The 22,755-nt window shown below is 41.5% G+C and overlaps 1 protein-coding gene across 11 annotated transcripts in view; it reads left to right on the top strand.

Annotated features, from left to right (window-relative positions):
- The window catches only part of DYNC1I1 (dynein cytoplasmic 1 intermediate chain 1), a 207,602-nt gene that overhangs the window by 24,472 nt on the left and 160,375 nt on the right, over positions 1-22,755 (top strand). For 6 of the 11 annotated variants that reach the window (XM_042816549.1, XM_042816552.1, XM_042816543.1 and 3 more), the window contains 3 exons: positions 16,829-16,946; positions 18,788-18,902; positions 21,602-21,692. In XM_042816549.1, the coding sequence (XP_042672483.1) occupies positions 16,839-16,946; positions 18,788-18,902; positions 21,602-21,692 (314 nt within the window). In that variant the 5' untranslated portion in view covers positions 16,829-16,838. Of the gene's footprint in view, positions 1-1,859; positions 1,936-16,828; positions 16,947-18,787; positions 18,903-21,601; positions 21,693-22,755 lie in introns of those variants that run through there. The other 5 variants (XM_042816554.1, XM_042816551.1, XM_042816548.1 and 2 more) reach the window with 4 other exon arrangements.

Below are 22,755 nucleotides of genomic sequence, written 5' to 3'. Positions count from 1 at the left end.
GCATGCTGTACCATATGATGCCATGTTGTATGTATATGATACCAAGATATCTTTGTCACATATGTAAGTTATCATGTTAACATAGTGAATCCTCACCAGACCTCATCAGAAACCAATCTGATTTGTCAGCTCAGGAGTACTAAATGAATCCAAAGCCCTCTTAGAAACCAGACAGGAATAATTTAAATGACAGCTAAGTTTGAAGTGTATTTGCAAGACACACAATCCCCCGACAACCTCAGACAAGTTTGAGATTTATGCTCAAGTTGAAACCAAGGCTTTTGTAAGTAACCAGCAGTTTCTGAATTTGTACTGAGTATCTGATTTTGGAAGGGCTTTACTTTCAAAAATGACTATGAACTGCCCCAAATGTGCACTTAAAAACAGAATTTTTCCACATGCCCCAGGCTGTACAAGCAGAAGATGATGTCTTAAAATTAATCTTACAGGAGAACAAGACAAGAATCTTCTCTGCTTCAGTTCCAATTACACTGAGAAACAATTATTTCATCACCATGTCTTCATCCTCAGTGGATGCCATTGTTCTTCAAGGCTCTTCATTTCCTGGCCAGGTGCAGTCCATCTAGGTCTAACACAAACAAGATGAGATGCAAATCCTTGATAGTTTTTCACTAGTCTGGATCTACCACACACTTCTCAGGACAGGGCTGGACCTGGAATGACAATGGCTGGTGTTGGTACATCCTGATAAACAAGGTGTGTCCCTCAGGGGTCAGTACTGTGACCAATGCTTTTTAACATCTTTATCAATTACATTGACTGTGGGATCAAATGCATCCTCTGCAGTTTGCAGACAACATCAAGCTGTGTGGTACAGCTGATGTGCCTGATGGGGTGCCATTCAGAGACCTAAACAGGCTGAGCAGCAGGCCCAGGTGAATCTCATGAGATTCGTCAAATCCCAGTGCAAGTCTTACACCTGTGCTGTGGCAACCTGCACTATCAGTACAATCTGGGGAATGTTAGGAGTTACCAGTGCAGCCCTGCTGAAAAGGGTGTAGGGGTACTGATGGATGGCAGCTGGGTATGAGTCAGCAGTGTACCCTCGTAGCTCAGAAGGGCAAATGTGGAGCCCCGTCCCTGAAGACCTCTAAGATTAGGCTGTATGGGACTCTGAGAAACCTGATGAAGCTGTAGGTGTCCTTGTTTGCTGAAGGGGTGCTGGACTAGATGACCTTTAAGTGTGCCTTCCAACTCAAAGGTTTCTATGATTCTGTTGGTCTGGTCATAACGGGGTTGATAGCCAGGCCACCATGGAGCTGGTACCAAGGTGGTAGAGGAGGGGGTGAGTAAGCAGGCATTGTGTGATATTTAGGTTGCTTTAAGGGTGATGAAAAAGATGTGGTAGAGCTGCTGGCTGAGTTGCTGTAAGGGAGATGTGAAGGAAGCTATGGGGGATGACAGCTGGACTGTGCAGGAGGTGATGGCAAGGCCCTTGCAGGGGTGATAACGAGGCTGCCACTGAGCTGGTGGCTGAGCTGTCACGGGCCGAAGGCTGCGCCCGTGTGGGAGGTGACAGTGAGGGGACCTCGGAGCAGCTGAGGGGGCTTCTAGAGTGGGGAGCGTCCGAGCGGGCCCTGGGCCCCCACCCCACGCCGCCACCTGCCCTGCGGCCCCGCCCCGCCCGCTCCTCCTTGCCGCCCCTGGGGACGCCGAGCGGCGGCGGTGGGGGGTGTCGCTGCCGGGGGCGCGCGGGAGGAGGAAGAGGAGGAGGGGGCGGGAGGAGGAAGGCGGCAGCTCTCGGGAGGAGCCTGTCCAGCGTGAGACAGCACATTCAGCCGGCGGCGGCGGTCCTGCCGCAGGAACGGGCGGCACCGCGCACCGCCGCGGCGGCGGCGGCCATTTGGGCTGCGGGGTTCGGTGAGAGCTGCGCGGCAACGGGAGTCGCTCCGCATCGCTCGGGCGCCGACGGAGGTAAGGCACCGCGGGGCCCGGTGGGGGCCGCGCTGAGGCGGCGGTGCGCGGGGCTCCGCTGGCAGCCGGGGGACGCCGGGGTGCCGCCTTCCCGCCGGGTGCCGGGCCGGCGGGCAGCCGCTGCGGAACGCGCTCGGCCCCGGCAGAGGATGGGGGAGGTGGGGCTGGGGCAGCGGGCAGCACCCCGACCCGCCGCACCTGCTCTGGTGAGGGCGGCCGCCGGGTGCCTGCTCCGAGCCTCAGCGCCGCGGAGGGAGGAAAAACAAAGTTTTCCGTCTTTAATTTGTTTTTAGCACTGCGTGAGCAACAGAGGGTTTGTTAAAGTCCACAGCGATAGTAGATGGAGAATGAGATCTTTTCCAGGTGATTGGCGGGCAGGGCCAGAGGATGATCAGTGAGAGGCCTTTTTTGAGGCGGTCAACTATACAGTGCCAAAAGGGTGTGATTGCGGTTACATCTCCTGGAATGCCCCGGGTCAGCAGATAGCCGAAGGCCCCACGGCATCTTTTAGACAAAGCCCCTCTCTCATTAATGGGAGCAAAGCAAGTTTCTGCAGTGATGTTGACATTAGCAAAAAGCAGGGAAAAAAATCAGCTGTGAATACACATAAAATAAAGCTTATAACCAGACTGAGGAATGCAACCTCCTAATACAGCAGGCATGAAATGCAAAGACCTGACGTGAAGTTGGCACATGGCTCTGGCACTGTGCCTCTTAATTCACCCTGACACGCTGGGTTTTGTTCGCTCCTCGCTTCCGTGTGAGGATGTTGAATTGCCTCTGAAATTACTCTAAATGTTATGAAGCACAGTACTGTAAAATCAGTTTCCAAATGGAAATGCAAAGCCCAGCACTGTGCATCTGTCTCCTGGTAGATGGTGTTGTCAGAGCCTCTGGGAGGAGTTTCACTGCTGTTGCTACCAATGTGCTTTGGTGAAGTGCCTCACTCGTTCTCACTGTGTTAATGGGATGAAGTTACATGTTTTCCTTTCAGATTCAATTATGTTCCTCTTATTACTTTCTTTTCACTTGAGGACTTCTCTAGCAGGAGTCTCATGCTTGGAATGAATTTCATTCACTCTCACTGTGATTTCCTTATAATTCTTAGCAAAAACGTCTGCCTTTAGTGCAACTGTATTCATTCCCTGCCCTGGGGGTGCACCCAGGTCTTTGCCTCCAGGAGCACTCAGTGTCATCATCATTAGCTGCTCTGTAATGTTAGTAATCTATGACAATGTGAAATATATTGCCCCTTCTGCTCCTCCTTCCCTGTACACAGACTGCTGTGAGCATTGTGGCTTGCTATCCCCTTCCTTGTTATTCAAAAGACTTCTGAAGATCTTGTGTTATAGCACAAGGAAGAGATTGCTTAGATTAACAGGATTGTTATTCTAGCTCTCCATGTGTCTTCCCCACCACAACATACCTTAAACAAGCATTACCTGCAGCTCTTTGTATGTACAGTTCAAGAGAAGAATTGTCCTTCAAGGAGCAGCAGTAAGGCATGCCCTGCACATGCAGTGATTACCAGAAATCTGGTTACTCAAATAGCATTCAGGCAAACACTTTTTTGCATCCTGCAGGTTTTACAAATCTGATCTGCAAACTCTTTCTATAGAAGTAAATTTTTTACAGAAGTAAAGGCAGCCTGGTGCATTTCATTGTCATAACCTTTCTGTAGCTGGTTGGTTGTTAGGTTCTTTTCATTGAAATACACTTATTTGTTTTCCAGTCTGTGTTTTTCCAGCTTCTGCTTCCTGTTATGTCATCTCTCACAGATAAAAGCCTTGGTTGAGCAGGTGCCTTTTGTGTTGGTATTCAAAGTGATGAACCAAGAACTCAGCTGCTTTGATGGAAGCCATGCAGAGCACCTTGGCGGAGCTCTCACTACTACAGTGTGCTGGGCAGTGGGTGGAGAGGGAGAAAGATAAGGGAGCAAAACTGAAAAGAAAAAAAAAAAGGCGTAGAGGGAAAGGGTGTATGTGCTTTCTTTTGAAGCTTCACCAACTTACACTGACAACTCAAGTAATTATGCTCTAAAGAATATACTCTAGGACTGCTCGGGCTCATAAACTGATGCTGTGTCTCCAGAGCCTTGTTGAGTTCCTTCAGCATGGTCTGACTAACAGCAGAGACAGTAACTGGGAGTCTTTCAGAGCCTTATGCCTGGTGCCAAAGCAAGCTGCTACTTGGAGGTGGTGGTGGAATCTTCACCCTAAGATCTTTGTATATCCCTGGGCTTTAACTTGCAGAGAAATTTAAGAGAAGTCCCCATTGAGGAAGTATTGGCCTCTGCAAAGGTATGGTCTCATGCTTTTTGCAGCTGCAGCCAGCCTTTATTGCCCTAGTGCATTGCTCATCTGACATTTTTGTATTTTCACAAAAAAAAAAAAAAGCCATAATGACCATAGATTTGCTTTGTATATGTATAAACTTCTGTGTATATAAAAGGGATGTTTTCCAGGAAGAGTGCTAGTAGAGTGTGAGTGTGCTAGCAAAGTGCACCTTGTACAGCAAAACTGTGCTAAGATTAGCCAGTGTAGCTTACTTTAGTTCACTGGAGCAACACAAGTGATACAGGTGAATATATGCTCATATGTATGTAAGGGAGCTTGCTATCTAGATGGGAGATTGTGTGATCATCTGCATGGCTGACCTGTATAGGCAGGAAGAAATGGTAATGGAGAAATTACACAGCTTAAAAACAGAAAATCTGAAAAATCTTAGGGAAAAAAAGTGTCTGCAAATCTGTGAAGGTTGCCTGAGGGAGACACTGGCTCTGAGTCTCATATAGACACAATATGTCCCTTTCACTATTTGGTAATTATCCATCTAAAACCATGCAAGCTCTTTTTACTCAGACATGACATTGGAAGCTGTTGTTCGCTTGGCCATCTGTGAGCACTCAAAATAAGGCAGTATGCAGCATACATGAGCCTGCTCCTCCACACTGTTCATTTTAGGTGCCATAAGCTTGCCAACTTTTCTGAGAAATGGCTACTTCCAGGCAGATGGCAGGAAAGTCAGGAAGCTGGAAGCAGACTGACGTGTAGATCTCATAGAGACGAGGCATCTCTCACCGTGTTCAGCCCTTCTTGTTCACTGCTTTGAGGCAGAAGCATTGTGGTGATTGCGTGGCAGTGCCCTGCAGCAGCAGAAGGCACAGAGCTGGAGGTGTTCAGAGGACTGGTCCTATCAGGAGTGTCTCTGTGATTATCCTGGGGGTGAGTCTGGCCTCCAGAATGAGGGCAGGAATCAGCAGTGCACCCTGTTTGAAGGCCATGAGGTATCTCCGTGCTCTTACTGAAGTCAGCAAGAGTGATTGCACTGGCTTAATGGTCTTTGGAAGAGATCTCGTGTAACTGCTGCTTCCACCCGTGTGCAAATAACTGTGTTACCCAATGAATGGGCACTGCTCAGATGACTCTTGTGATTCTTGGCTGTTAATCTTAGAGTAAAAGGACATATTAATCTGCTTTCATACTTAACTTGCTGCCATGCCTGCGTTTCAGCTTGCCTGATTTCAGGAGTGTGGTATATTGTCTCAAGGAGCAAATATCCCTTATGGACCTGGTTCAATCCTGTGCTTGCACCTTCCCTGGGAGCTGTCTGCCTGTCCCTCTTTGGCCCTAGAATAATTAATGAGTAATTCAGCAGAGGGAGAGGGCTCATTTACTGCCACTGAGCGGAAAACAATTACTCAAGCAATCTCTGAAGGATATAGGTTTTCTTTTCCGTAGATATCTTCTCCTCTTCACATTTCTTTGCCGTCTTGCTAATACTGATTCCCTCCTCTCTGGTCTTCCCTTCTCTTTTGTCACCTCTCCCTGTGAGTGAACTGGTTTTAGTTCCTCATCCTTTCTTCCTTCTTTCTATGGTGTAATGCAAGTAATTTCAAATCCCGCTCGTCAGTAATTCGTTTTTCAGTTCAGTCCAGCAGGAAGACATAGTGTGTTTTGTGCCCAAACAGTGGGGAGTTAAAGTACTGGAAAACAGCTCAATGTGATTAAATATATAAATAAGCGTAAAGGAGGATATATTCATTATCTAAGTATCTCCATATCTTCAAGCCTGTTGTAATGCACACACGTAATATTTTCAGGCTGAATTTTAGAGCAAAATCTATCTCCCAAACTAACGCTATGTGACTATTGAGAATGACTCGCTGGAGGTCCTGGACCACCTGCTGGGAAAATATGGATCTCTTTGTTTTAAACTGTTTGGCCCTTCCTCTCTGTATCCATTAAGACAGATCTTAGCTTTTAAAGTGCATAGAAAGCGGTATTAAATCCATACCATTCAAGGCATGTCCTTGTTTCATGTTTTGCACGTTAGGCCACCACTGTGAGGATCAGAGTGGTTACCAGGTCACTTGGTAATTGGGGCAAAGACATATCAAATGGTTGCTATTGTATATTTTGAGAAAATTAAAATTTGTAGCAAAATAGAGTCACAATAAATTAAAAAAAGAAACCTGAGCTGCTATCTGGTGTGTCCCCTTGTATTCGGTAGTGTTCGTACTGCTTTAAAGACTGTCCCATTGACTGAGTGCTTAAAAGGTTTTCTCCTCTGATTCTCACAGCGCAGACAAAGTTGGGGGATTATCTCAACTCATGTGACTAGCTTCATAATGTGTTTGTCTCTTGAAATAATACAAGAGAATCACCGTTTTCATTAATCATGTTATTCAAAGTTGTATGACATTGTGGGTTTTTTTGTGAATTTGTTTCTCGTTACATTTTGAGCAGTTGCTGAACCAGAAAGTGTTTTGTATTATAATCCTAAAGGATTTCAGATCTCCGTTTGCCCCACAACAAATTCCTTTTTCTTTGCCCTTTTTCAAGCTCAAGGTACCCATAAAGCTTTGTTACACGCATAGCAGTCTGTCACAGACTATCAACTTCTGCCTGTCTTCATTGCTGGGGAAAACAAATTACTTCTGGAAAAATGTGTGAAAAGATATTTAATGTTCTGTGTGCGCATGGGTGCAAACTGTGTGGTGCATTAAACAATGAATGGCTTAAAAATCTATAACCTTTTGGAATGAAGTAAGAAATCTGACCTAAATCATACCCCCTAGTGTGCAGTTGGCTATTCATGTACGTAATCTGCCGCTCTTGGCACAGCCTGTGAATGTTGTATTCCTGCCTTTCAGTATCTCTGTAGTAGTAATAATAATACAAAAAAAATTGTGCTGATGGGTAGGAGGGTATTGTGCTGGAGACAAAAACAAAACAAAACAAAAAACCTGAACAGTGATGCCATTCTCTGTTTGTACCAAAAGAGCCTGTGGGAAAATTGTCCCATTATTTCCCACAATATTTTCCTTTTTCACAGGAAGTTGATTAATAGCAAAAAAAAAAAAAAAAAAAAAAAAAAAAAAAAAAAGTAAGCCTGGTTTGTCAGCCTGCATGGGCTTCCTCAAATATATTAACAGTACCCTGTGCAAATCCACTACTTTTTAGCCGATAATTATAAGATGCTGCTCTTTAGGTCTTTTCTCATACATTCAAAGTTAAAACTCAAAAGGCAGCAGTAGATTATGTTCTCTAGAAGGGGCTAAGATAAAAAAAAAAAAGTCTTTGCAGCTTTACTGTTAATGTTCCCCATGCCTTCCACAGCAGCCCTTTATGTGTGAGGCTGTTTGTTGTTTACTCGTATTGTATCAATTAATCAGAGGACAGGGAAGTAAAGACTATCAGGCAGTCAATGTGAAATATGAATCTTTTCAAACAAAGTTGTAATGTAGTTTAATACTAGGGTTAGTCAATGCAGGTATTGACTTCAAAGTTGTCACCTTCTGATGTGGTAAGTCCAGGCATGGCAACCAGGCTGACTGCAACTGCGCTGCACACCAGCAGTGGTCCTGTATTTTCAAAGCCATTAATAAAACTGGATGTGTTTTCCAAAAATATCTACAGCACTGAGCTTCCTTTGAAGATAACTGGTGGCAACTGGTGCATGGGAGAGAAGAGTTGATTTGCAGCCAGCCTTGCCTTGGTAGGAATCTTGGATTTAAGTGCAGGCATACAGTATCTTGAACCTGGGATTTTTACCTGACTTCCTCAAACTCAGAGTTGTTACGGTGCCTGAGCACCAGGTAAATCAAGACTGACAAAATGGTGAAGAAACAAATTCCACACTGCAATCCTCAAAATTTCTGCTTAGATGTAGCTCTAGAAGTAGATGAAGTGTTTAATAACTCCTCAGAGTTCCTCTTCTGGATGTGTTCTTACCCTTGAACCCCCAGATTCTACAACCTGAGTATCTGCTGTCTTCCTCTTGTTGACTCATTTCTTGAGCCCATTTATCAGACTGTGCTCCATGTGGAACTCCAGCCCATGGCACATGCTCCCTCTTTCAGTATGCCCTAGTTATAGGGAGATAAACCCAAAGGAGTGTAAAGGAGTCTCAGGTAACTTTTGCTTTTGCTTAAAAATGTTACCTACGTCTGTCCTCTAATCAGCAAGCTATATGCCTTCTTCAGAAGGTGCTTTCTGAAGCTGCTCTGTATAAATGTTAAAGATTATTTGGACCTGAAAACACCTGTGGGAAAAAGAGAAGTGGCTCTTCACTTCCTTGCATCAAGCACCCAGCAAAAGAAGACTTGGCCTCCAGACACTAAATACAGTGTTGTACTTTAAACTAAACAGTCATTGGGTATAATATAAACTTACTCTGAAACAAAGACTAGGACCCAGGGGCCTCAGTTAGGGACTAGTATTTGCTCTCTTGTATCTGCTTCTCCTGCTGAAAATAAACTACTGGTAAGTATCTTCAGTGGCTGAGAAGGCACTCTCCATACCTGTAGTCTTTCTAATCTGTTGGCCTACAGCTGCCCTAGGGAGGTGGCTTTTGGTCTTCTCAAGGAAAACAAACAAATAAGCAACAAAAGATGAATACTCCTGAAAATAAACTTTTCCTGCTTTTGGGCAGATTGCTGCAATCACTGAGAAGATACACTGAAGAGGTTGGCAGACTCTTTCTTGTCAATGTTTTCTAAAACAGAGGGGTAATCTTTCTCACCTTTGTGAAAGAAGCTTTTGTCTTCTGTTGGGAAGGGTTTGCATACTGAGCATGCTGAGTATAGGCAGGTGTCCTCTGGCAGGGCTGTGTAACGAGGAATGGAGTGTCCAACCAGCTTCATGCTGCCAGGATAGCTTGCTCATCGAGATGACTTCTCAGTCCAGGCTATCATAAGAAGCTGGGGTGAAGAAAGGATCTTTATAGGATCACATGCCCTAAAATGGCCTTGCTGAGCATTGTAGTAACAAGCCCTTGAGAGGCTTTAGCCCCTTGGCCTTAATTTGCCTTAGTTCTTCCTAGGTAAAACTGGAATGACTCATCCTTCCTCCACCGCACTCATTGAATTAAAACTTCCTCAGGACTGGAAGAGTCTCTTCTTATTTGTCTCTGTGGCACTGAGTGTAGCATTCTTCAACTTGGCCAAATCTTTTAAGCATTCCTATCATAGTGAATATCACAAAATAATATTTTTCTGGTTTAATATCGCATTGTATATTCTTTGGGTCAAATGTATTAAAATGCATTGACCATTTTCAGGTCTGAAGCTCAAATCTCAAAGTTTTCTTACTGTCAGTGACCTCAAAGAGAGTCTAAGCCTTCCCAGTGCTGGACTTGGTTCTCTTTGCAGTTCTTATAAGTCTTTTGAAATATGCTGTTAGATATCTGCATTTATACTCTCTTTTTTTTATCTTAGCCTATCATTTTCCTGTGTACCAACAGGGATGACTGGCTAAGACTAACTCTGGTCATTCATGTTGCTTTGTTAGTACTTTGTTGGAGAAGCGGCACTGGCAAGTACATGAAGAGTAGAGTGCTGTTCCTTCTACTTTTCTTCCCTAGAAATGATGACAAGTCATGTGAAATAGACTACGTATTTCTTACAGCCAGAGCTATTTCCTGAGTCTAAATCTTTCTAAAGATTTAGGTGTATTGCTTTCAGAGATTAAATTGGTGCATAGTATTTTTAACCTAATTATATACTCACAAACATCACCTGCAAAGCAGAGTGTTTTAAGAAAGAGCTGATACCTGGGTAAGTCTTCCAGAAAGCCTGCATCCCTTCATCTTTGATATCTGTCTGGCCGTTGTCATAACGGGGTCCAGGAGCAGAGACTAGAGTGTGTATTTTTCATGTCTGGGTAAATGGCTTTAAGTATCAGGTTGCTGGACATAAACCACTGGGATTATTTCAAGAGGAGGGTAGAAGTGTCAGAGAGGTCACTTTTATTTCCATTTCTTGTTTCTGTTTTACTTCCATTGCCCAATAAGGAATAGAAGTATGTGTTTTAATATCTGAAATGTTTGCTGGAAGGAGAAAATGAATCATCATTCTGCTCCAGGAGAGACTAACAGACATCCTGGGAGGCACGTTGGTACTGTTATGATGAAGATTTGTGTAGAACCAAATATTCTATAGAGGTTGTGACAAAGTGGAGAAGTATTAGCAGCCAATATCATTGAAATATGAGAATTATATAAAAAGACACATAGAAATTACTACCTTGAAATACGGGGCTGCTCTTCTTTTAAATCTAGGCAAGTGATCTTCAGCCTGTGGATGAGAATTTTGTCATCTCTCTCATACATCTCTGAAATCATACCAATTTATCACTTGCGTTTGGTTTTCTTCAAATATCAAGAAACTTCTTGAAGCACCTTGCCAAGTCTTCCAGTTTCTTTCTGAAGTTAGCTGGGAAATTTGTAAAAGAATGGAACAGTTAACGTACAGCCAAACAGTAGAAGATAGCAGAAGCTGATAGAGGGGGAAATGACCAAAAATTCCCCCAAATCTTATATTCCACAATATCAAAATGTTGCCAAGCATGCAGCTGACGGTTTTATTTAAAAACTTTATTCTTTGTAACTAGGGCTCTATTGCAGAGTTGGATTCTGGAAGGTACAAATCAGTGCATGTTGGATTATTGAGGGTTATTTCCCAGCACGCCCGAGATTGTTGTAACTGTGCTCTTAATGTTTATTGAGGGGAGATATAAGGTTTTTAAAGATGTTTTTTTATAGTCTAGTTATCTTTGAGGTGGTACATCCAGTGAGTTCCATGGTACTCAGTGAAAAGGGGGAAGTTTAGTGGCAACTATGAAACCACTTTGTTACCTCTTAGTAGGTAGTCCTAACAGTGACCTGTTAGGTGGGATTCTTTACAATTCTAGCTGGAATGCTGTGTTTCTTATGTACTTCCAGAAGGTTGTTGCCAGCAACTTCTTCTCTTCAGCCTTGATGACTCTTCCATAGAACTGCGCTTGTTGGAATTGGAAAGGTAGTGGTAAATTTAGGAGGATAAGGAGGCATGAGAGAAGGAGGTGATGAGCAGATGATGTTTCATTGCCACTAAGGCCTGTGCCTGAAGAATAGGCAATAGAAGAACTTATATGCTGCTGTGTAGGGACCCCATAATTCTGCTGTAACTGAGTTCTTTTTGTAGAGGGGCCATTGTGGAAGAACAGGAGCAAGAAGATTAAATGGTAATAGATTATAAGGGAAGTGTAATTAAGCAGCTGTGGGCACATATCTTATACTCTGTCAGCCTTGAAATAAATAGGCTGGAGATACACTGACCTGTTGCATAGCAACCAGGAGGAAGCACAGTACCAAAGCTCTGGATGCTGTGATTGCAAACCCTCACAGAACAAAGTACAAAACCTTTGCCCACCTGCTAGAAACCTGTGGAAAAGCTGAAGGATAAAAATGGTACGTTCCCTGAAACCTGAGACTTTACAGCCACTTTTATTTATGGATAAATACACGGATATAGCACTAAAAGCCTGTAGTGTTTTTCCTCAAGGTTATGTAGAAAAAAAAAATCTCCAATTTTACTTAGAGTTTCTCTGGATTCATCATATGGGACACTTCTAAAAACATTGCCAGCGCTGAGATTTTGCATCTGCAAATATTTGCCCATTGTTGTGATCTTGTAAACATTGGTACGTCTATCTAACAAAAATATTTGGGTTATGTCACTGATGTCAAGAAGAAATTGTAATGCATGATAAAATAGGTGCTCTTGTATTTACTTAAAAACTGCTGTCAGGAAAATATTTCCAGCCCCTCTTGCCCGTTTGAAGCATGAATACCATTGATTAGAATGCATTTATGCTAGTGTAGCAGCTCCCTCTGGTTTCTTGCAGACCAAAGAAGTTGATCTGCTTTATACTATTTTATATTTTCAATACATATTTTCCACTTTAAAAAGTCAGATTTAGATCCCATGGGAATGTCTTCTACTGTAAAAATGTATAATATTCATAACTGTAGGAAATGTGTTCATTTCTACAGAAGAGAGATGAAAGTGGTCCATGCAGTATAGAAATGAGTAATTTCTTCCAGTAGAAAACTCCATTTTTAATAGTTTCAATAGCAACAGTACTCCTACTCTACAAAGCTGCTCTTTAAAACAAAAAATTACTGGTTAATCAATCTTATTGTGCAACATACTTTATCTTTCATTTGATAGATATTCTGCAGTTTTGGACTCAAGAGTGACTGGCTTTTTATCAGGCATTTAGTGTGAAGCATCTACAGGTATTACAGCTTGCTTATTTATTTTAGAAAAGTGTGTTAACCAATCAGTTATGATGGGTTGTATGTGCTGACCAATGCTATATGTAACAATGTTTGATGAACCTCTTTGATAATCAGAATGGAGATAATTGCAAAGAGAAAAGACTTGGAGGCTCATGAGATGGTGAATGTAGTTCTGCAGTGCAGCCTGATGAATGAACAGTGTGTTAAAATCCTCTCAGTGCCAAATAGCAATAAAGTCTATAGGCTTTTTCATCTCCTATTAGCTTGTGAAACTGAAGTTTCTTTTCAGATGAGCTTGGCAATGACATACAGTGAGATGCTCTAGAAAAAAGGTACAGGCTTTAAGAGAAGGGAGATGTAATACTTTTCTTTTTCTGCTGATAAAAATTTTCCCTGTCATCATCTTTGACTTCTTTTTCACTCCATTCATTGTGTTCTTTGTGCTTATTTGTTCTTACATTTGGTCCAAACCACAGACCGAGTATAGTTGACAAGTCCATGAGTTTGTTCCTCTGTAGCTTTGCGGTCTTGCAAGTATTCATATGTTAGCTCTGCACTTATAGTAAACTTCTTCAGATCCTGTGGCTGCTCTTGCTGTTAAGTGTTCATAGAAACGATACATAAAACATACCTGCTCAAATACTATGATTAAACATCATTAATAAAACCCTGCTGTTTGCTGTAGAGCTGTAATGGCTACTGGCTCGTACCCGTACAAGGCTTTACATGGCTTTTAGTCAGTTCAGGTATAGAACACTGTTATTTGCACCTTCCATGTTTACGTGCTTACTGCTGTCACAAAGGAAATAGTCATGAAATGTTACCACCTGTGTGAGAAGTGGATGGAGTCATTCTGTGTGTGTTCTGTATAGCAGAGAAGTTTACAAAAACACCATTATTATTTGAGATTAAAGTAATTGGCCTTCAAAAGCTCTGATTTCATGTATGACAGGGTAACGAACTGCTGGGAGGATAGAAGGGACAGGATTCTTCTCATTCACTTTGAGACATTTACAATGGGGTTTTCTAGAACTTAACTACTAACCAAGGGCCCTTTATCATCAATGGAGAGAATCTGTTGGCTTTTGGACCTCATTGAGACATCTGCTTTAGGCAAAGCAGAGTCACATTCTAGGATGCCTGGTTTCTCTTTTTCATCCCTGCACTGATAGTAAGGATACCTCTTACATGCAGATATAGCAAGAGGAGTATGATGGGTGGTGAAGGGCAAGAATGTTGTTCTCAAAGCCTCAGCATTGCATTTGCATGTGCCTGGGTGCTGTCCCAATGAGGGGTTGGGTGGCCCTGTCATATAGAAGTGTGATTGCCTTTATTTCCGTGCCTGAGAGAAGACTCTGGGGCATACATGATGAATGTGTAAAAGGGCATTTTGAAATACAACAGCCAAGTTTCATTAAAAATCATAACAGGAGGAGCAGACTGCTTTATCCTGTGGCTGAAAGAAAGGATAATTCCCTTTGGGTGTGGCAAGTGCAGGCAAGTGCTCTGTACAAGGCAGCTCACATCAGCCACAAATGTGTCTCAGCGCTTGGTCTGTAAGCTGGTCTGGGCTGGTGGGACTCTGCTTTAGGAACTGTGTCACTTGACACAGTTACCTGAGTCACATAAAATAAAACTGGATCCAAGATTATGCGCTTCCCTCAAGGAGTGGAGCCCTGGGCTGCTGCACTGCTGTGAGAACTATTTCTACAGTTAATGCAGTGCTCGGATCCAATTCGATCCAATGTGTTCCTACTCAGATTGATGGTTTAATGGCTTTGCTACAAAATGTGCTCCTTACTGTTTCCCTCTGACTAGCTGGGAAAGCTGAGGTCATCCGTAAGCCTGGGGCTGTGGTTTTGCACCACAGAGAACGTGAAAAGCAAATCCTTTTTTACTGCTTGCCTTTCTCTCTCTTCCTGTGGCATGCCTTTTAGCACGCAGAATGACAATTATTAGGAATTTATTCCTAGTAATGAATACAGAGTGCTAACTCTGTAGTTGATGCCAAGCGGAGCAATGAGTGTGTCGGCATGCTGCCTCTGTGCTAACTGCTGCCTTGTTGACATCTGAGTAAGGTGGTTCCATATGTGTGGTGCTCCATTTTGCTGAAACTGTACGTGGCAAGTTTGGAGGTTGATAAGCTGCTTGGGGCAGCTAAGGAATGGCTGCAGACAGGAAGAAAGTAACTTGAGATGAATTTCTTCCTATAACTCAAAACTGCAAGTGTTTTTTGAAAGAAATTTAATACATCATCTTTGTTGTATGTAAGCTTTGTTTTGTTAAAAATAGGGCAAACTTACAATAGAATTTGATCACCCTGACTGGAGCATTGTAAAGAAGGGGCCAGGCATTAAGTAGCTGATGCCTAAATCAGGGGAAAAGCTAGCTTCCCTGACATTAGGGGAATGAATTTTTAAAAGCTATTCATTGATATCTGACAAACAGCTTGAAAGGGATGCCAAACCCTCTGGGTCTCTGCTAGGAGCTTTAAAATACATTTGCATATTTTCTGCATAGAAACAGGATTTCGTTCTCTGTTGCTAAACTGCAGAACTAAAAGGATGCGAAAACTCTATCTAGTCCAAAGGGCTCGGAGGGGAAACTTCATAATCGGAATTCAAATGTGCACAACAGATTAGGAAAATGACTTCAAATAGGATTTCAACAATATCCAGGAGACACCCATAAATCCTGAGCAGGCTGCTAGGCAAAATACTGCTTGTGCCATTATTAAAAAGCTCAGTTTCTTCTCCTGGCATTTCCCACCTGAAAAATAACTTGCTGATGTCAGATGATCAGATTAGAGTTAGTGAAGGTGCTGCCGCTTAGTTTTATCCATATCAAATACAAGTTTTCTGAGAATTTTGATCTCTCTTTCTCAGATTCGAAACAATGTCTGAAATATCATTGCAAATAGGATCAGTGGTAGAGGAATAAAAAAATGCGGTGGTCCTCTGCATACGGCTAGTGCACCCAGTGAGCGTATGGCTAGAGCACTCCATGGTCCAGCTCATTGGTGCTTTGATGTTCGTCTTGGCTGTGCCATTTACTGTGTTGTAGGTTGGACCAGAAGGCCCTGGGCTGGGAAAGGAAAGCAGGTCCCATGTGGGAATGAGCAGCAAACAGCAGTGGATGTAGAATCTGTGGTGACCCCTGGTAGGATGGGTGTGATTCTTGCTGATAGGCTTCAGTTGGGTGTTGGACTGTGGAGCAGTGTGTTTGGCACATGGTTAACCCTTTGGCATCCCTCACGCTGCTGTTATGCCTGCTGTTTGCATTCAGTGTTTTCCTCATTCCACATTTTATCCGTCTTTGCTGTAAGAGGAAAATACTTGTGAAGAGAACAAATCATTTGGGGCCAAGACTGTGCTTAAAATGCAGGTGGTGTTTTGTTGCCAATGTCCCTCATATCACAGGCTAATTATGCTTTTGTCATCTGAAGAGAAGGAAGCTTACAACTGCAGAGCAATTGATGACAAGTGAAAGTCCCACATCATTTTTACCGTATGGGTTTACTTTCTGGTTGTTATCCCACCCAGGCAGCAATGTGGATGAAGTTCTCATTAGTATTAATGGAAAGCTGCCATTTAATTTCCCATGCGTCCAGCAAGCAATAGGCTTCCATTACATATATGTGATATTGCCATCTACGTGATTGATTTTGAGTTGCAGTAGTGGATGTGGTCAAGGGAGGAGTTAACTCTTTCCATGAACGCCTGTAATAGTCAGGACTGTCTTTGAAGTAACTAAGAAGAAAATCAGTGTAGATACAATTAGATGACAGCCTGTAATGATTATGATATAGAGCAGTTACCTTATCTGTGATTCAGATTGTGAATTTTTGCAGCATTGGTGAGGCTCAAGGACTGTAGTAAAGGATTTGTATTGTATGTATCCCGTGGCTGCAAAGGGGCTAGTGGCCTGTGCCTGGCTGTACCATGGGACAGGAGAGAGTGCTGGGATGGCAGCCTCTTCTACTGTGGATCTGTAACTTATGGTCTGGCAGAGATGCTGAAGCTGATGAAAGTTGAAGGGCATCAGTTTCAGTGCATTAGAAATATTAAAGCATTGTTTTGAACTGTGCTTCACAAAGGTGGCTCTCTAATAAAGACAATTTTGAAATATGTTCCGTGATTGGAGATATTCTGATCCAATTTCTTGAAGTGTTTTAAACTTCCTGCCTCTTCCAAGGACAGCAATTATGTAGGAGTATATTTGTAGCAATTTTATAAGCATTATTTTTGATATCATTGGGTTCTGTTTTCAGTAAATAGGGAAAACTTTTAATTCTCTATTCAACTTGGTTTCCGTATTTTGTTTCCAGCAGAATCAAAATGTCGGACAAAAGTGATTTAAAAGCAGAACTTGAGCGCAAAAAGCAGCGCTTGGCTCAGATAAGAGAAGAAAAGAAACGGAAGGAAGAAGAAAGGAAGAAGAAAGAGGTAAATATGCAGGAGTGCCTTTTAAATAGCTCATGCCTGCAGAAGGGTCTCGCTGAGGTTTTGACATCTCAGTATTGTATACTCCAAGATAACTGTCATGTGGGATGAGATCTCCAAAGCCACATCAATCTAACCTTAAAATCAAAATGCTTATTTTTAGCCAAGAAAGTTGGGGTGAGGGAATTGCTTTTAAAACTAACATGCTGTCAGATGACAACAATTTAGACAACATGATGTGTATGTGTGTGTAGAAAGAAAAATTGATTTGCCACAATGCTTTTTGCTGGGCTTTCCTTCAATGGAAAGGGAGTGGAGAGTGCAGAAAGACAGAAAAAGGTCTTGAGTTTTTTCGAGCTATTACAATCTAAATATGTATTTTCTTCTCTGAAGACCAGCTTGATTACTGGCTAAGGTAACAGATTTACAATTATTATTCTCCAGTAAAGTAAAACATAATTGCAATTGCATTTTCATCTTCTGGCATGGGTGCATCCTTCAGTTCTGTTAAAGTTTGATTGACATATTAGTTTATTTGTCCTTGACAATATGCATTAGATTTTTCATTAAGGGATTTGTACTTCTTTTTATTCATTCACTTAGTGGAACAGAGGTGAGAATTGACAGGGAGTGGATATTCATTTTCATGCAAAGTCAGAGAAGCATTAAGTGATTATGTTTCCTTTCCTTCAAATGTCAACACTTACTATTGTTTAAAGCACCTGTTATCCTTTACTAATAACTGGTTTCCTTTTAAACTGACACTTTAATATTGTACATGAATTTCACAGAATTACTGTGGAAATGTGATGTGATCCAAGAAATCCATGTTTCAGTTTTGGTCATCGTTTTTGTCTTTTTTCTTCTGAGACATTTTTGTGCAATTACCAGCACAAATCCCAGTGAGGCTCCTAGAGTCACTGCGTGAGTCCTCTGTAAGCAGAACTTTAGATGTTAGTATTTTCAGTGTTCAGCACTAGCCTGTTAATGAGTTAAAGAGATGGGAGGTAAGCCAGTGGCCAGAGGAAACTACTGAGTTCTTTTCTTTGTTCCCTGCCTGATTTTACATCTTGTGGAGATCCTGTTGTGGTTGGAACGTTCCACTGACCCCAGTAGCCAGCTCTAGGCACTGAGTCTAACCCATGGAAGCTCCATGAAGTGTCCTGCACAGGTGCCTTCCAACCAGTACCGTTCTGTGATTCTGTGAAGATGTAGTTGTCTAAGCAAAGAGGAAGACATCTGGTGGACTGTTAATTTTGGCTGTCAGTGTCAGGGGCTGCCAAAATACTGTTTTAAAGTATTAGTCCTCTTCTTTGCTCCTGTTTGATGCTGAAGTTCTAAGACAGTATTTTTACTGCCCGCAAGTGCTTGGGACCTAATGTAGGCCCTCAGTCTACATCACCAAAGTCCAATGGAATTTTATTTCTTGATCCCTGAGGAAGTAGGGGTGGGGTAATTTTTTAATCAGGTTCATGATATCTGTTATTCTATGGTCAGTGTCCATGTTCGCTGAATAAGTCAGCACACTGGCATTTTCAGTCTGTCAAGTTGTGGTATGTGGGGTCAGAAGAATGCTTTGGCTACCATTTTTCTACAGAGTAACTGCATCTGATATGTGAGAGGCAAAAGATGTCCATTAGCCTTCCGTAAAAAATACTTCCAAAGATCAGTTTTCTCATGTAGTCAGGCAAAAGTATTGTAACTAGCATATAAACAGTATAAATTAGCTACCTAAACGTTCTAAGTGAATTTTGAAGTTTTCCTAATCAATGGTGGATATTCTTCACACACTTAATTGTTAGAGCTGATTATATGTGGACGATTTTTTTTTTTTTTTAATTGAGGCTGATCTACAGCAAAAGAAGGAGCCAGCTCAAGAAGATTCTGACCTAGACCGCAAGAGAAGAGAGACAGAAGCTTTGTTGCAGAGCATTGGCATATCCCCAGAACCACCTCTAGGTATTTAAGAGAAGCATACTGTAAAGCATTCAACTCTGCCACAATGAATGCATTCTTCTATTAAAGCATGCTTTGCTTTTTTTGATTTTTTGGCTGTATTAGTGAAGTGAACTCTTCTGTTTGAATGCCTACCATATCATTCGCATACAATTCTGTGATATACCAGCTCATGGCATTTTGAGTACTTACCATTGCCAAAAACATCTGTTTCATTTCTAGAAGAAATTTTTGCATTGCGGATTGATTTTGCATACCAGTAATGATTTCTTTTCTGATGGACTATTAGATCTTCTCTCACACCTGATGATCCACAAGTAATATAATAAATGCTGCACTTCATTAGCCCCAATCTTTGTTTCATAAATACAAGCATTTGCTAAGGAAGGTGGAGCATAGTTATGTGGGGACTCCCATTTATTTCATTAAAATTCAAGCAAAATGGAGAGAGAAAATAAAAAGGCAAATCACAGTGATCAGAAAGCTTATCAACAGATTATTTTTGTGGTTTTTTGGACATGGCTGTTCTGGTATTTAAATTATAGAATCTAGAGTCCTCAGTTTAAGAAAAATACATGGGAAAATACTATCTGAAATACTTGATTAAGTTCTATCTGATGTATTAGTTGGACCTGAAGTGAGAAATTTCCTTCCTTGCTTCCTTCCTTTTTCTCCCTTTTTCTCTCCTCCCTGCCTTGCCTTGCCCTGCCCCTCTTCCTCTCACTTTCTCATTCCTTCTCTTTCAAGTGTTTTCCTCTCCTTTGAATATAGAATCACCCTCATTGTTTTAGCAGAAATATTGGCACCTCTGGAGGTGTCATTAAGTTCTTTGGCATTGAGACTAGGATTTCACTCCTAAATACTCTTGCCTGTAATATTTAGGGAAAAGAAAAGAAAGCAGAAGCCTTAGTTTCAGAAAGCACTTGCATAGTTCCTCATGAAAGTAGATGGTGACATTCTGAATCATGAATTGAGGAATTCAGTCCCAACCTTGCATCAACCGACATTTTCTGGGACAAGTTACCATTTTAATAACTTATGATCTACTGATTGGAACTTTTAAATACCGCTGCTCAGAAAAAATGTCTGCTGAGTAACTGTTGGGTTATTTTAACGTATCATAAAATATGCTTTGTAAATAATCTAGTGGTGTATATACAAATACATCACTTCAATACATTTTTAATATTTATGCGTTTAGAATATTCGTATTTATCTTAAAAAATGTGGATGCATTTACTTATATAATAAATGAACACTTATTAATGTTGCAAAATAATAGTTCTTACCTTAGTTAACTATTTTCTTTGTGCTATCTGAAGAACATTAAAATTCACATGTAAGATGATCTTAATTAAGCAGTAGTATTCTGTCCTCCTTCATTCCCTTTTGTATACACTGACAGTTAGTATAAAAAGGAAAGCTTAATTCTGCCTTCACATATGATGCCCAGATCCCTCTGTGAACGTGGAATACATAAACTGCCATGCCATACCTGTAACCTGCCAAAGGGCTGTCGTGAAGATGAATTCACTTTCCATGCTGCATTCATTTCTGTGACAGTCTCTAGTAAGAATCCGCATGAAATGTTTGACCACATGGAAAATCCAAGTCTCTTGACAGGTCTGTCATTATACATTATAGAGCGTAACAAAATAGTTTAAAGTTTCACTCAGTTAAATCTATAAAAAGAAATGCACATGATTTAAACCAAATGGGAAACCTCACTGTTGCATTAGAACTCCTTTTTGTGTTTTATTCAGTGTGGCTGCTTTGAAGAATACTTGTGCTAAATCTTGACTGGAGCCATTCCTGCACTTTAAATATTTTTGAGTAACCATTTTAAAAGAAATCAGGATACTTCTACTTTTTTATTTGTTATTCCTTGCTGAAGAGCTTAAACTTGGGCTGACCTTGAGCTGTGATCTTCCTTTCCTGTTAAAGGAAACAAGGCTGGATTTGCATGAATATGCTTCAAAAGCCCCAGCAAACCAAAGAGAAAATCATTTCTAGAGAGTGCAAATAGTATCTAAGCCAAGGGAAATATTTCCTTGAGTGTGGAAATCGTATATCATCCAAAATGGCAATCTAATACAACTTAAATTATTTAAGAAAAGATGTTCGCTAAGCAAATTAGTGCGTATTCTCACCATCTTTGGGAAATGATTTTAACTTAGCTGGATTTCCTTATTTAACTTTTATTTTGGTTGCCATTTCTGCACTGCAGTCTTAGAACGTATCTAATGGGCAGCGGCTTTTAATTTAAACGGAAAATTTGAGAAACTTGCTTGCTGTTTTGCCTCTGTGGCTACCAGAAGAGTTCACTTAGATTTCTGACAAGACGAGCCCCTGGTATTTCTTCATACGTTTAAAATCTTTTGCAAGTCAGCTTTAAAATACAGCCAAGAAAAGACTTCTGTTTCTGCAGATCTCCGCCACTGATTAGTTGTGGAATCACATTGGGCTTTTAGTCCTGTCTAAATTCATGTCAGTTTTAACATTTCCAGAAGACTTAAAATTCACTTGACTCTCTTCCTTTTCTTTTTCTTTCCTTTCCTTATTTGCTTTCACCATTTCAAACTCTCCTAATCATTCATCCACTGTCATTTTGGTCCATTGGTTTTGATTTGTCTGACACTGCTCTTCATCAGTGCAGTCGCTGCATGTGTTAACATGGGATACCTGTTATTTTCATTATTTAGTCCCAACCCCTATGTCTCCCTCTTCGAAATCAGTGAGCACACCCAGTGATGCAGGCAGCCAGGACTCTGGAGATCTGGGACCCATAGGAAGGTAAGACAGTGGTGTTGAATAAATGTGTTTGTTTGCTTCACTTTTACTTCCCCCATTTTTCTTTCCGCTTCCATAAATAAGAACGTGCTCTATCTGATGTGTGCTTTTGTTTGTGCATTTTCCACACCATCCAGTCAGACTGGTCTCAGACATGAGGTAGATAAGCATACACAGCAAGCTGGTGATAAGTGATAGGTGCCAGAAGCTGTGTACTGGAAGCAAGAACTGAACTCATGCATCTAAAGAAGCCCACAGAAATCTGTCATTCTTTGTGGATATATACTAAAAATAGAGGAAGTGCCCAGTTGTAGACCCTATTATTCATGTGAGTAATCTTTGTGCATACAACCAATCCCTTGTGAAGTTTTGTTAACTGTTCACATGTGACACCAAGTTGTCTTGGATTCTTGTACTGCTGCTCATTGTTGTGTGCGGCACTGACAGTGGTGGGGTAGAGCTTGTAAAGAAGCAGGCTGAAATTCCCCAGAACCTCTTGGCAATCCTCTCTTGGAAACTGTAGTTATCAGATTGTTTTGTGTAAGGTGGGAGGTAAGCAGCTCTCTTCTTGTTGAAAAGGGTGGTGTGTGTGTAAGGGATGGGCACAGGGGCAACCTTATCTTGGTTTATATGACTGAAATTGGAAATGCAAGTGGCAGTCTATGAATAATTTCTAATTTGGAGTAAAAAAGTAACAAGGATGCTGCTAAAAAAAGTAAGAAGGATGCTGGTGCTCACAGAGGAATATGTTCAAGTAAGAAGAGTTTGAAGCAACTATACTGTGTATTTTGAAAAATGTAAAACACGGGTCCTAGTAGCTCTTTTGTATTAAACTTCCTCAAAATAAAACCAGCTCACCCAAATCTGTGAGCCAAAATCTCTGCTAATAGCATGAAAACTCACTGATTTCTCTCTGCAGTGTACAGTTTTCAGTGCTATACTTTTACATGCATAGTCAGGTGCTGTACTACATACATAACCAGTAATGTTACAGAGCTTGGATTACTAGATTTGATTCCACACCAGCTTTCTGGTTAAAAAAACCACAGTTCTGTAAGCTGAAAGT

The sequence above is a fragment of the Centrocercus urophasianus genome, unplaced genomic scaffold (genome assembly GCF_019232065.1).
Source record: "Centrocercus urophasianus isolate 14NV4802_14NV808 unplaced genomic scaffold, USGS_Curo_1.0 seq_16, whole genome shotgun sequence".
NCBI classification, from domain to species: Eukaryota; Metazoa; Chordata; class Aves; order Galliformes; family Phasianidae; genus Centrocercus; species Centrocercus urophasianus.
Note: the sequence above shows the minus strand (reverse complement) of the source record. Positions and strands in the feature narration are given on the sequence as shown.